The sequence below is a fragment of the Equus quagga genome, chromosome 14 (assembly GCF_021613505.1).
Source record: "Equus quagga isolate Etosha38 chromosome 14, UCLA_HA_Equagga_1.0, whole genome shotgun sequence".
Lineage (NCBI taxonomy): Eukaryota > Metazoa > Chordata > Mammalia > Perissodactyla > Equidae > Equus > Equus quagga.
Genome location: NC_060280.1, coordinates 44,361,911 through 44,374,989, shown reverse-complemented (window position 1 = coordinate 44,374,989; position 13,079 = coordinate 44,361,911). Strand labels below are relative to the sequence as shown.

Genomic DNA, 13,079 nt, shown 5'->3' with positions numbered 1-13,079 from the left:
ATAAGACACCTGCTTCTTTTTAGAAGAGGTAAGGAATTTGATAAAGAAACAATAATAATAAAGAGATAAAGAATTTGATTCCAGCCCCCCAAATGTGAGTATTAAACAATGTTATCTTTGATGTCAGCATAATTTTTTGCTTTGCCACTTAAATGTGACCATTTTGTGATGACAACAACACAAAGTTCAATGGTCTCATGAACAAGCTTCAAATTTTCAATAAATAGGACTGTGGAATTGAGTGAGAGTCCAACATTTGATTGATAAACCCTCACAAGGAGGCAGGAATCATTTCACTTCAGCATCTCAGAGGAGGAAAATATAGATACCTGAGCAATAGTCACCTTCCAGCAATGGCTCCAACATGCAACCCTGAATGATGAATATAACAGAGCCAAGTCTCTCTGTGTTCGTCAAGTTTGATGTGCCACTGCAGAGTTTCCAGCTAAGTCCTCCCCGCCTCTAGGCCCAGTACATTTCTTCAGGTCCAGCAAGACACACATGGCAGAGTTGAAGAGAGGCCAGCTTCTGACCTTAAGGAGAACTTCATAATCCTGCTTTCCCATGACCTGCTTGTTACACCCCTCCAGGATGCTGTGCTCATATGTCAGGTCCAAGAAGGCTCTCCATCTCTTTCCCTCTTCAACATACTGACCCATTTTCTAAGAATCCACTTCCTGCTTGTTCCCTCCTGCTATACTTGAATCCTTGGAAACTAACTTCTTGTTTTCTTGGAATCTATGGCTTCTTGTAGACTTCTGGCAATGGGATAAAAGCTGTGCTTATCTTACCTAACGTTATTTATCTAGTACCAAGCACAGTGCCTGGGGACAAAGAAGGTGCTCAATAAATATTTATTGAAAGAGTAAGAGGAGAGGTAGATCTAAAAAAGATTTTTAATTCGCTATCTGTATGCATCTTGGAATCCAATATGCCCCCATCCTAACTCAGTTCTCAGTCCTGGTCTCTCCCGTACTGCCCTGTCTTGGAGCCTCCCATGAACCAAACATAAACCCGAACTAAATATAAGAACTGAAGCTCTGTACTTGAACTCTGCCTCTGTCCTTTGGGCCAAAATAAAAAGCCTTAGTAGTTACTTTAAAGGCCAGGCAGTGGAGAAAATTTATGGCCCACCAGTAAACAGAGTAAAATCTTGCTTATCTGAGGTTTGTGAGAGAACTTAAATAAAATGTACACTTTACACAACCACTTGTCATTTGCTTCAAAACGTTGAAGCATCTGGGATCTGCCTCTCTTCTACCATGATCTGGGAAGACATCTGCTTGGCCAGGACCCGTCCAGGTCTGGTGTAGGCCTGTCTGTCTCTGAAGGGCCCAGGGACCATTTGAGACTTACCGTGCACACTGAAATTGTCATTAGCTTTTTACACATACCATCAAAGATTGTATGATTTTGAGATACCAATTATTCCTGTGGGTTTCTAGAAAGTTTTCTATATAAAAGATGTTTTAAGGTAATCACTTGTCTGTCTAGTTTTAGTCAGCTGTAAAGGAATGACTGAATTCCTTCTCTCTGCACAACACCAGGCTGTAGTCTGTGGAGGCTAAAAGATAAGGGAGGCAGTCTTTTCAGCTGCATGGAAAATTACTCTTTAAAAACCTCCAGATTGGCTTAAAAATTATGTGGCTATCTAGGAGGAGTATAAGTAGTAGCCTTAACGACAAATATAAAAAGCGAGTAGACACACAGACAAATGCTTAGAAAATGTTAAGTAAAAAAAGTAGAAACAAAACCCTATAGCTAAATGATTACAATGACATGAAACAATGTATATGCATGAATGAATATGGGGAAAAGAAAACAATAGATAAGATTAGGGAAAAATTCTAGAAGAGTTGATTTGGCGACAGTTTCTGTGACATTATTTAAACATTTGTTTCTGAAAAAGAAGTTTCCCTGTATTAACTGTGGAACCAGAAGAATGAGGATTATATAATTAAATAATAAAAATATATTAAACAAGAGATGCAAACTAGCATTTTTAAAAAAGCATTGGTCAGGCTTTAGGTTGAAAGAAAATTCCATGGAAATCTAGAAAAGAAATGAGTGAATTCGCTTGGGGCACTTGGCTGTTAAGAACCATCTTTTCTTTCTGTTTTTTTTGTCTAGAACTTAGCTTAGACTCATAAAATGTGGGTGCCTAATACAGGAAATAGTTTAAATTACCATTCGATGTAGCAGCTTTTTTTAAAAGAAAGTTCTTGGCCTTTCTTTTTCTAATATTTTTCAGTCCAAAACTGTCATTCTAGCATTCATATTTTAATTCAACCCCTCCCAAAAATGCTCCACATTTAAATCATGAGAGAGAAGCCTTTCCAGTGCTGGCATGAAAGGAGACGGCATTTGGCATTATGCACGACAGACATAATGTTGCAGAACATTTTGGAAATGTGTGGCTTGGATGTTCAAAAAAGACAGAAGAGGGGAAGGGAAAATAGAGCAGATAAAGGATACTTGTAATTTTTAGGTTCACAGTGCTGTCCCTTGCTTGGACATTCATCTCTCCTGGCACAAATGTTTTCTACGTGTTCATCTTCGAACCATCAGTAAAGTATGGTCTTGCCTTGCAGGTGTTAAAGTTGATTTGAAAAAATCTCAAATTTTATAGAACGAGAGCCTGTATTTATTTATCTGTCATGTGAAGCAGGTAATTCAGTACCTAACAACTACTCTGCTACTCTGATTGCCTTCAATGAGGTGAATTTGTGCTAACGGTGGGGGTTGAGGAATTTCTGAAGCCCACAGCTCACCTACTACAAGTAAACAAAGACATGTAAGATTCAATTCACACGACAGTCTGGCGGCCCTCAGATGGTGGAAGGCTTTGATTGTTTTCGTCTGAGGCCATGGCTTGTTGATCCATAGGTAGAAGCCACTGAGTTTGTTACACATTTCTTCTCTCTTCTCCACTCCAGAAAAATCCAAGAATGACACAATAAAAGGAAACTTTCCTCGCTGTCAATGATGGAAAAGATATTACAGAAATGCCAAGAACTTTATACACCATTATCACACACACAGGGCAGTTGCTTGGCCAAAAAATTCATCTGGAGACACTCCAGTGGTAACTATGTGAATTTTACATGGTGATAAATACAACTCAGGGGCGAGCGCCATGCATTACGCTGCAATCTGTGCAACAGCTCTCACCTGCTTCTATGGTATATATGAGTTCTGCATTTTCCCCTTTGTCTTTGTCCAAAGCCGTCACTTGCAGAACAGCTGATCCCAGAGCAGCCGATTCAAACACAGATGCTTCATACAGTGGGTTGGTAAAATAAGGACTGTGATCATTAGCATCTTCCACATTCACAATGACTCGGGCCAAGTTTCTTCGATAAGGAAACTCCTGATCTCTGACCTTTAGGCAAAATACAAGAAGCAGTAGGACTAAAATCTTAAATTGCAATGAACTCACACAACTATGTCTGTGGTGAAAACAAAATGAGATAATGCACACAAAGTGCTTAACTCAGTCCCAGGCACAAAATAGGTGCTCAATAAATGGTGGTATTATCAAGTCAAGACACTGATTGTGAACACACTGAGAGCAGAGGCCACATCATCTTTATTGCTCAGCGTTATGCCTGGCCTGTGGTCTGTGCTCAGTCTGTGTTTGCGGAACTGATACCTGGATATCACAAACACAGCACTTTCCTCTACTCTCTGCCCCCCAACCACTACCCCCTTGTTATTTGTGTATACAGCTGCTAATGGGCCAATGGATGGAGGCCCTCCTGAAGGGGAAACTAAAACACGGAAATAATGAAAGCAATGTAGGCAATGTCATTCAATCATTCATTCAACAAACATTTACTGTCACCTATTATCTGTCAAGTCCCTGGCTTGACTCTGGAGGTTCAGCAGTGAATTAGATATAGTCCTTGCCCTCGAGAAGCTAATAGTGGAATGGGGAATACAAATAAGGAAACAGACAGGTATAAGACCTGGTGCTAAGTGTCAGGATGGGAGTGAGTAGTAAGAGGAACCTAACCTAGCATTCAGCTTCTTGGGGGAGGTAACAAAAACAAGCAGAAGTGGTAAAATGATGGTGGTGGTGGCGTCGGGCACATATTTCAGGGAGAAGAGCCAACATATACAAAGGCCCAGGACTGAGAGAGAACCCTGATTGCTGGGAAGGTGAACCGAACCTTAACTTCTAAAATGTGAGACTCCCACTGTGACTTTGCTGAAGAAGCTCCCCTGTCTGCTTTCAAGCCTCCCCTGGTTTGCATATGGCAGAAGCTCACAAATAATCAATTCTTTAACTCCAACCACATGACTGTGCTATAATTTTATGTAGCACTAATCACATGTGTGCTTTCCATTTGTTCAATTTTAGACTCCATAACTTCAGAGAGATGTGAAGAAATTAGAAAATAGACTGAGAAGGGCCAACAAAGGGAAACGGGTTTTCAGAAATAGTACCTAGAAGGAAGGAGCAAAATGACTGAAATGGCTTCGCTTGAGAAAGGCAGCAGAAAGGACCTGTTTTCTCTAAATATTCAATTACATAAATGATACACGGGACAGGGTGACCAAACTGAATTTTGAGTTTGTTAAGGAAAGAATGAACAGAAATGACTTGAAGAATTGTGAGAATGGAGTTAGTCACTGGCATAAGGTTTCTGTCCCCGAAGAAACCACCCCAAAGCAACCCAGTGAGTGTGCTGCATTTCCCCGTCTGTAAACTGGCCTGCCACACCCAAGGACCAAGCTGGACTCGATATTTTGGGATTACTGAAATCTAGGTCTGCTCCAACCTAATGTCCAAGGGCGCAAGGATTTTGTCTCTTTTACAACCTCAGTGTCTAGAATGGAGCTTGGTACCCAATGAGAAACATCTGTTGAATGAATGAATGAATGGCCAAGGGATGGATTTGATGATCCCTATGAGTCGCTCTTCTGTTCCCTGGAGTCTGAGCTGGAAACCATAGCCAAGGGTACACACTCAAGTTTCCTCTTGTCCAGCAAGTTTTCCACCTGGGGAAAGGAAGAGCAGCACTGAGTGGAGCATTACTTTCAGCTGCTTGGGAATTGGTAGCATCTTTGTGTATTTTAAAGCCAATCAGTACACAAGATGAAGTCTCTGTCATCCTACCTGGTCTTCAGGAACTGACAGAGGCTCTTTTAGGCAGTGACTGTGGAACTGCCCATAGGGTTCTGGGTGGTTAAAGGGACAGATTTTAGACCATAAACTAATCAAGGATGTTTCTTATTAATCTCTACTTCCCAATTCTGTGAACTAGGCAAGCTCCACTTTAAGATTAAAGCAACGTCTCCTACATAATTTGGAGGCCCATGAACCCAAATTCAGACTTAACACTCTCTGCAGGGCTTGGCGTGTTTTGGGATTAAGTCCAATGCCAACGCAGTAGGTAATAAATCAGTTCCCTACACGCTTCCAAGGACTGAGCATTGCAAAGGTTGAGTAAATGATTACCCTTGTGATTAACTTCTTAAAGAACTTCTTTTAAACTTTTCCACAAAATCTTCTGGATGTGAATGAATACTACAGCCTGGGAGATTTACGGAAACACGGCCTGTTCCTTCCCTCTCAAGTCAGTCTGTCAGCAGCATTTACTGAACAGCCACTGTCTGCAGAACTCACTAATATTTCAGTTTGGCAAAAATATGGAGTCACTATCTAACTGTAGTAATTCCTCACTGAAATAAAAAGGCAAAATGAATGCAACCCTGCTGTGAAAAGACCAAATTTACTATTACTTACAAAATTTAAGGGCTCTGTACTTCTGAAGACTAAGATGTGTGCCCTGAATGGTCAATGATTCTGCTAGGAGAGCAAATTAGCAGTTGGTCCTACCATTATGTTGAGAATGTGCTTGTCCTGGGCCTCATGGTCCAGTCTCTCAGCAGTGTAGAGCACGCCAGTGCTGGGGTCAATCCGGAATTTTCTCATGCTGACGGAGTCGATGCTGCTGTGGACAGTATAGCTCAGCTTGTGCTTCTCGTCTCTATCTGTGGCTTCAATCTGCAAGATCTCTGTATCTGGAAGCACATCCTCGGAAATTGTCACATCGTAATTTGGCTGAGAGAATTCTGGGCCATTATCATTATTATCCAGCACTTTGATGAATACCTATAGTTAAAAAAAGACAAGAGTGATGACTAATGCCAATTCACTCATTGCTAATAAAAGAGGCTCCCTCCAAGTCTATGGATCCTAGCTTCTAGCAGCTATCTCAATATGTAGGAAGATCTTGTATGGAAACACTCTTTAATCAGAAGCTGACCATAAACCAGTAGTTCACATTAGCAGGAACATAAACTACGAGCTGATCAACATTCTCACTATTAATTGAACAGGTGAGATGGCCCCAGGAGGTGATAATTCAACACGACTATTTGAGGCACGATGTAGGAGATCACAAGGTGACTTTAGTTTGTTAAATTCCTATTATCTTAAATTCTTGTTATGGGCTCCTTATAGTGGACTCGATGTGGAGGCAGTGACAGGACGGGAGGAGTAAAAAAGAGGCAGAGGAAAGGGAGGACTGAACACGGAGGCAGCGTCCTCAGAGCAATCAGAGCTTCTCAACCGCAGTGTCCACACATGGCGGCTCTCCTTCAGATGGGAGGTGGCTAGCAAAGAACGTGGTACTGACGACAGCTAAAACATGAAGTCCCAAGTTGTTTTCTTTTATAAAGCGTTTTGTTATAAATATTTTCAGGCAGATATAAAAGTAATAGTTTAATGAACCCTCACATATTCATCACTCAGCTTTGACAATGATCAACTGATGGCTAATCTTGTTTCATCTATATATCCATTCATCCCTGTCTGCTCCCCCATATTATTTTGAAGCAAATCTAGCCATCATATAAGTTCAATATATATCTCTAAAAGATAGATACACACACACACACACATACACACAATACCATTATTACATCTAAACAGAGAAAACAGTAATTCCTTAATATCATTAAATATTCAGTTAGCATTCATATTTCCATAATTTTAACATATTATGTATGTTCATATACATATGTGTATATATATTTCATAAAATAAAAAAATTTCATGATTATGATAAATATAATTACATTTTAATCAGGATAGGCAAATAAGATCCAAACATTGCATTTGGTTGATATGTCCTTTAATTACCTTTTAATTTATAAGTTCTCCCTCTCTCTTTTTCTATTTCCTTGCAATTTTTATGTTGTTATTTTTGGTACTGAACACACTGACTCATTTTCTCTTTAACTCCCACAGTCTGAATTTTCCTTATTGCCTCCCTGTGGTTTTGTTCTATATGTCTCTCTGTCCCCTGTATTTCTTATAAATTTGTAGTTTGATCTAGGAACCCTGATAAGACTCAAGCTCAGTTTTCCTTTTTTTTTTTTTTGGATCTGACAAAAATCCTTCAAGGGTAATATAGTATACTTCCATCTGGAGATACATAATATCTGGTTCTTTCTCTTGTTCTGTGATACTAGCAATCATTATGATAATTACACAGATAACATTAATTCATTAAAAATTGCAAAATGGTAATGTTTTAATTACATGATTTCTTCCTCACTTATTAGCTAGAGGAATTCTGAAAAGAAACTTCAATTATTTGGTTACTCTGAAGTACACTTGACGTAGGAAAGGCCGCATAAACACTTAATTCTTTATCATTTCAAAACAATGATTGGTTCTCCAGCTCCTCTCAAACTGATCACTGAGGTGTTTTTGTCAAGCATGATTATGAGCTCATGAATTTAATCACGTCTGTCCATTCCAGGTACTATACTTATTATACTTATTGGCGCACAAGTGACCCTTCCTTGGCCAGTGGGAGCCTCTTTAAATTGGCTCTTGAGATGTTGCAACATAATCCTTGTAGTCTTTTATAGTTTCGTTGCTTTCTAATAATTGCTATTGGTAATTTTTTCCATGGTAACCTTGTACATTTTCTTCCGCATCCCTGAATTATCCATTTCTCCAAAAAGTGTTGGTTTCTTTCTAGTTAGAAATGGCATTTAGAGACCATGATCTCGTGTTAGAAATGTTCATTGCTGTGGGATTTGCTACTGTGTCTAGGTTTTTTCAGTGGACATAGTCTGCAAAGTCTATTGTTGTTAATTTTTTCATGAGTTTCTACTGATACTTTCAATTAAAAATTATGGCTTCAAGGTTTTTACTTAATCTCATTCTTTTTACATCTGTATCTCCTTTCTTCCATACTGAAATTTCTGATGCTTAATGACATCATAATTATTCATTGTTTAATCTGAAATACATGCACAAAAGTCTCAAAATAACAACACCAACATTGTTACTATATTTATATTACAATTATAATCATTGAAAACAATTTAATATTATTTTGCAGTTCTTTTTGTCCCCCACTAGGGATATATAGTCAAATTAGTATGTTTAAAGTCACTCAGAATAGCTCTTCTTTGTGTAGATATGCTACCAATTGGATATACATATAGGTTCATTTGCTTCCATTTACTTTCAAAGTTTAGACTTGCTTTTTTTTGGGTGAGGAAGATTGGCCCTGAGCTAACATCTGTTGCCACTCTTCCTCTTTCTTTTTGTTTGAGGAAGATTGCCATTGAGCTAACATCTGTGCCAGTCTTTCTCTATTTTGTATATGGGACACTGCCACAGCATGGCTTGATGAGTGGTATGTAGGTCTGTGCCTAGGATCCAAACCCGTGAACCCTGGGCCGCTAAAGTGGAGTGTGCGAACTTAACCACTATGCCACTGGGCTGGCCCCATGATTTGCTTTTTGTAACATTTAATCTTGCTTTATACTATATGTAAAAGTACCATTGTCAAATTTACAAAAAAGTTATAGTCAAAGACGTTTAGCTTCTATATCTTTCTGCTTCACTCTATTCCCTCCTTCTCCCATAGGTAATCATTTTTTTAATTTATGTTATGTTTTACCCATCTATTTTGTTAATATAAACATATTGTATACATTTTCCCCCAACATGCTATTACACTTAACATTACATCAGTTATTCTCAATTGGGGATGACTTTGTCCCCCAAGGGAGATTTGGCAATGTCTGGAGACATTCTTGGTTGTAACAACTGGGGAAGTGGGTATTTCTGGAATCTAGTGGACAAAGGGTAGGGATGCTGCTAAACATCCTACTACACACAGGACTAGCCCCCTGCAACAGAGAACTATCTGACTTAAAATGTCAATAGTGTGGCTGTTGAGAAACTCTGCATTATATCCTGAAGACCTCTCCACAGCAGTATAGAGATAGACTCCCGTTGGGTAGACATATCATGGTTAATTCAACGGGTCCTCTTCAACGTTCATTTAAGATGCTTCCTATTTCTGCTCTTAGAGTGTGCAATGAAGAGTCTTGTGCCCACGTCTTTTCATGTTTTTGCTACCATAACTTTGGGTCCCTAGAATTGAGACTGCTGGATCAAAGGATAAGTGCTTATATAGTTTTGTTAGATATTTCTATATTCCCCTCCACAAAAGTTTCATCATTTTTTCATTCCTGTAGCAATACATAAGAATGACTGTCTTCCCACAGGCTTGCCAACAGAGTATGTAGTAAAATTTTTGGATTCTTGGCCAATCTCATAGATGAGAAATGGCTTCCCAGTATAATTTTAGTTTGCCTTTCTATGAGTGAGGTTGAGCATCTTTTCAAATGTTTAAGAGCCATTTGCATTTCTTTTTCTGTTACAACTATTTATATCAGCTCATTGGGTTAGATGGCCTTTTCCTTCTTTATTTTTGGAAGTATGGTGATATAAATTGCAAATATGTTTTAAATTTTGTCATTTATCTTTACTTTGCTCATGGTGATTCTTTGCCATGCAAAAGTTTTTATTTTTGTTTTCATGTCATTGAATACATCAATCTTTTCCTTATTGTTTTTGGATGTTGTCATAGTTTAGAACATTTTCTATACTTTTGAACTATAGGTAAACATACTCATTTTTTGAAAATAACACGTTTCCTTTTCTTGAACTTACATCTCTAATACATTTGGAATTTTTCCTGGTATATTACGTGAGGACTGGATCCAGTTCTATTTTTTTTCCACACGGCTCTTGCATTTACTTCAATGACAATTTTTAGAAGACTATCACTTTCTCATTGATTTGAGAAGTGATTTTTATAGTGCACTAAATTTACATATGCAAATAATATATTTCTGGCTATTCTATTTTGTTCCATTGGTTTATCTGTATTTTCATGCACCAATTTCAAAAGGTTTAATTATAGAGATTTTATAGTATGTTTTAACTGTTGGGAAAAGCTAGGTTCTCTCTTTGTTCTTTTTCAGAGTTTTTCTGGCTATTTTTGATTGTTGTTCTTCCAAATGAACTTTATAATCAACCAGTATAACACCTGACAAAAACTGGATAGCATTTAAATTGGGATTATGTTAAAAGTATAAGTTCATTAAGGAGAACGAATTTCTTTATGATGGAGTCTCCTATCCAAGAACATTGTTTGTCTTGTTTCATTTGTTTGAATCTACTGTTTTGTTTTTCAGGAATGTTCCAGTTTTCCTCAAATAGGTTTTGAATGTTTTTTAAAAAGAATTATTTTATTGAGGTCACATTGGTTTATAACATTGTGTAAATTTCGGGTGTATATCATTATATTTTGGCTTCTGTGTAGACTCTCTCGTGTTCACCACCAAAAGTCTAGTTTCCATCCATCAGTATACAAATGTGCCCCTTTACCCCTTTTACTTTCTCTCCACCATCTTCCCCTCTGGTAACCACCAATCTGATCTCTGTATCTATGTGTTTGTTTGTTTATCTTCCACATGAGTGAAGTCATACAGATTTGGCTTTCTCTGCCTGACTTATTTTGCTTAGCATAATACACTCAAGGTCCATCCATGCTGTTGCAAATGGCATGATTTCATCCTTTTTATGGCTGAGTAGTATTCCAGTGGATACACATGTCACATCTTCTTTATCCATTCATCCATTGATGGGAACTTGGGTTGCTTCCAAGTCTTGGCTACTGTGAATGCTTTTTAAAGTTTATACATGTGCTACCCTAAAGGGGGTTTTCTTTTTCATTATATCTTTTCACTGGTTGTTTTTTTTTTTTTTTTTGGTTATATATGCAGGCTATTGATTTTTGTATGCTAAATTTATAACCTGGAAATTTATTAAATTTTTCTATCATTTGCAGTAGTTTTTCCATTCACTCTTTTGAGCTTTTCAGATATATAATTATACTGTATGCAAATAGAGATCATTTTATCCTTTTCTTTACAATTCTTATAACACAAATTGCTTTATCTATCTAACTGCATTGGCTAATACAGCACGACGTTAAATAGCTGTGGAAATGGTGATATTCTTGTCTTACTCCTAATAGGAAAGCCTTTAGTGATTCTCCATTAAATAATATGTAGGCGTTTGGCTGTATTCTAGAAAATTATTACTTTTGAAAATAAATTTAGTCAGACCATGGGTGTTCTTATAAATAGCTGTACTGTTCCTCACTTTGGTGCAGATGTATTTTTTTGAGTGAGAGAAAAAGGGCGGTGCTATGACCTCTGTGCCAGGAAGACTTGCCCATGGGAGTGAGCCTGACATGGGGACAAGCTTTGTCTGTCATTTGTGGTAGAAAAAGGGTGAGAAGTGTGCCTATAGAATTTTGAGTATTGTTTTTATCTGCACTGTATTTGGAAAGCCATACTAGATTCTTTGAATGTCAATTCTTTCCTTTAAAAAGTTCAAGTTAACTTAGTCAAGATGCTAAAATATTTGTGTTCACAGAAGTAGTTATATTAATGGGATAAAAAGCCTTTCCGGCCAGCAAGCCTGCCCTGACCTTCGTGAAGTTTCAAAGTTGACGTGCTCTTGAAAAGCTTGCCTCTTTCTGCTTGCTTTGTCCTGAGCCTAATCTACAGTCAGAACAAGTGTTTCTCTGTAAAAGACTTCCTTCTCCTCATTTGCTTTTTATTTCCCACAGTTGGGGCCATTTGTGAGCTCCTGAACTAACAAACAAAGTAAAGTAACTCAAAGATGTTGTGTTCAAAATGGTAATTGAAAGGCCTAAAGAAGTACAATGGAATCAAAGCAGGAGGAAACCTGAATGTAGGAAGTCTCTTCAGAGCTGGTTTCAATGCTGCCCACCACAAACACTTTGGGTTTTGCAGGCTCGTCGAAGCTACGTCTGGGCAGATGCCAAGCTTGGCTTTACAAAGGCTCATGCATGAAGTGTCCATGGGGTAAGCTGTGGGGTGAGGCCTCTGTCTTTTATTAGAACCAATTAAGTCCTAAATTACTGAAATTCTGTTCTGCCTCTGCTGGCGTTTCAAAACCATATTTAAAACATTCTATAGTTGTGATTTCAAGGGTGATGCCCCCTTGTATTCTTCCCAAGCTTACAAGTTTTGCGTTTGAACGTATCAGTAGAGAAATCATGTTAGCTTGTGCTTTTTTACAGTTTATAAACCTGTATAATATTCGTTTCTTAAACTTTATTATCTCTAGTTTACCAGTGGGGAAAATGAGAATCAGAGAAGTTAAGGGTGTGCCCCAAGTCACAACGGCAAGGCCACACTCAAACCTAGGTGTTATGGAGTCAAATTCTGTATTCATTCTATATACTATTTCCATGTGCACTTAAATTATAGACACATGAATTATAAATGTATATAACACATATGCAAACAAATATTATGTACCTTGCTATACAGAAGTCCTTATTTACAAAATAGATAACTGACATGACTGTTCTCATTTCAGGAAAATTAACCATGGGATTATTCTAAATCGAAAGGTCCGTGCTACCTTTAAAACTGGAATCCATTTTCAAAAACACATTTACTCATAAGTTGTCAGACACAGATCTATTACATACAGTGACATTTTGTCATTATTATTTTTTTAACAGAAAGTCTCACATTAGAGTTGGCTGGCTGCTTTATTTTATCTATATGTAATTGCACTTGTTTCAGCATTTTGCTAATCTAAGTATACAAGGAAGTTTTGGGCCACTGTCTTTGTTTCATCTCCTAAGAGGGAGATGATGCTAAAGCAGATGAAAGAAAACCCTTGATGAGGGAAGTGTCCCTTG

General features: G+C 38.0%; 1 protein-coding gene across 1 annotated transcript in view; it reads right to left on the bottom strand.

Annotated features, from left to right (window-relative positions):
• FAT3 (FAT atypical cadherin 3) overlaps positions 1 to 13,079 on the bottom strand; it is a 615,042-nt gene that overhangs the window by 93,120 nt on the left and 508,843 nt on the right. The window contains 2 exon segments of the mRNA XM_046684612.1: positions 3,172 to 3,382; positions 5,846 to 6,121. Coding sequence (XP_046540568.1) covers positions 3,172 to 3,382; positions 5,846 to 6,121 — 487 coding nt within the window.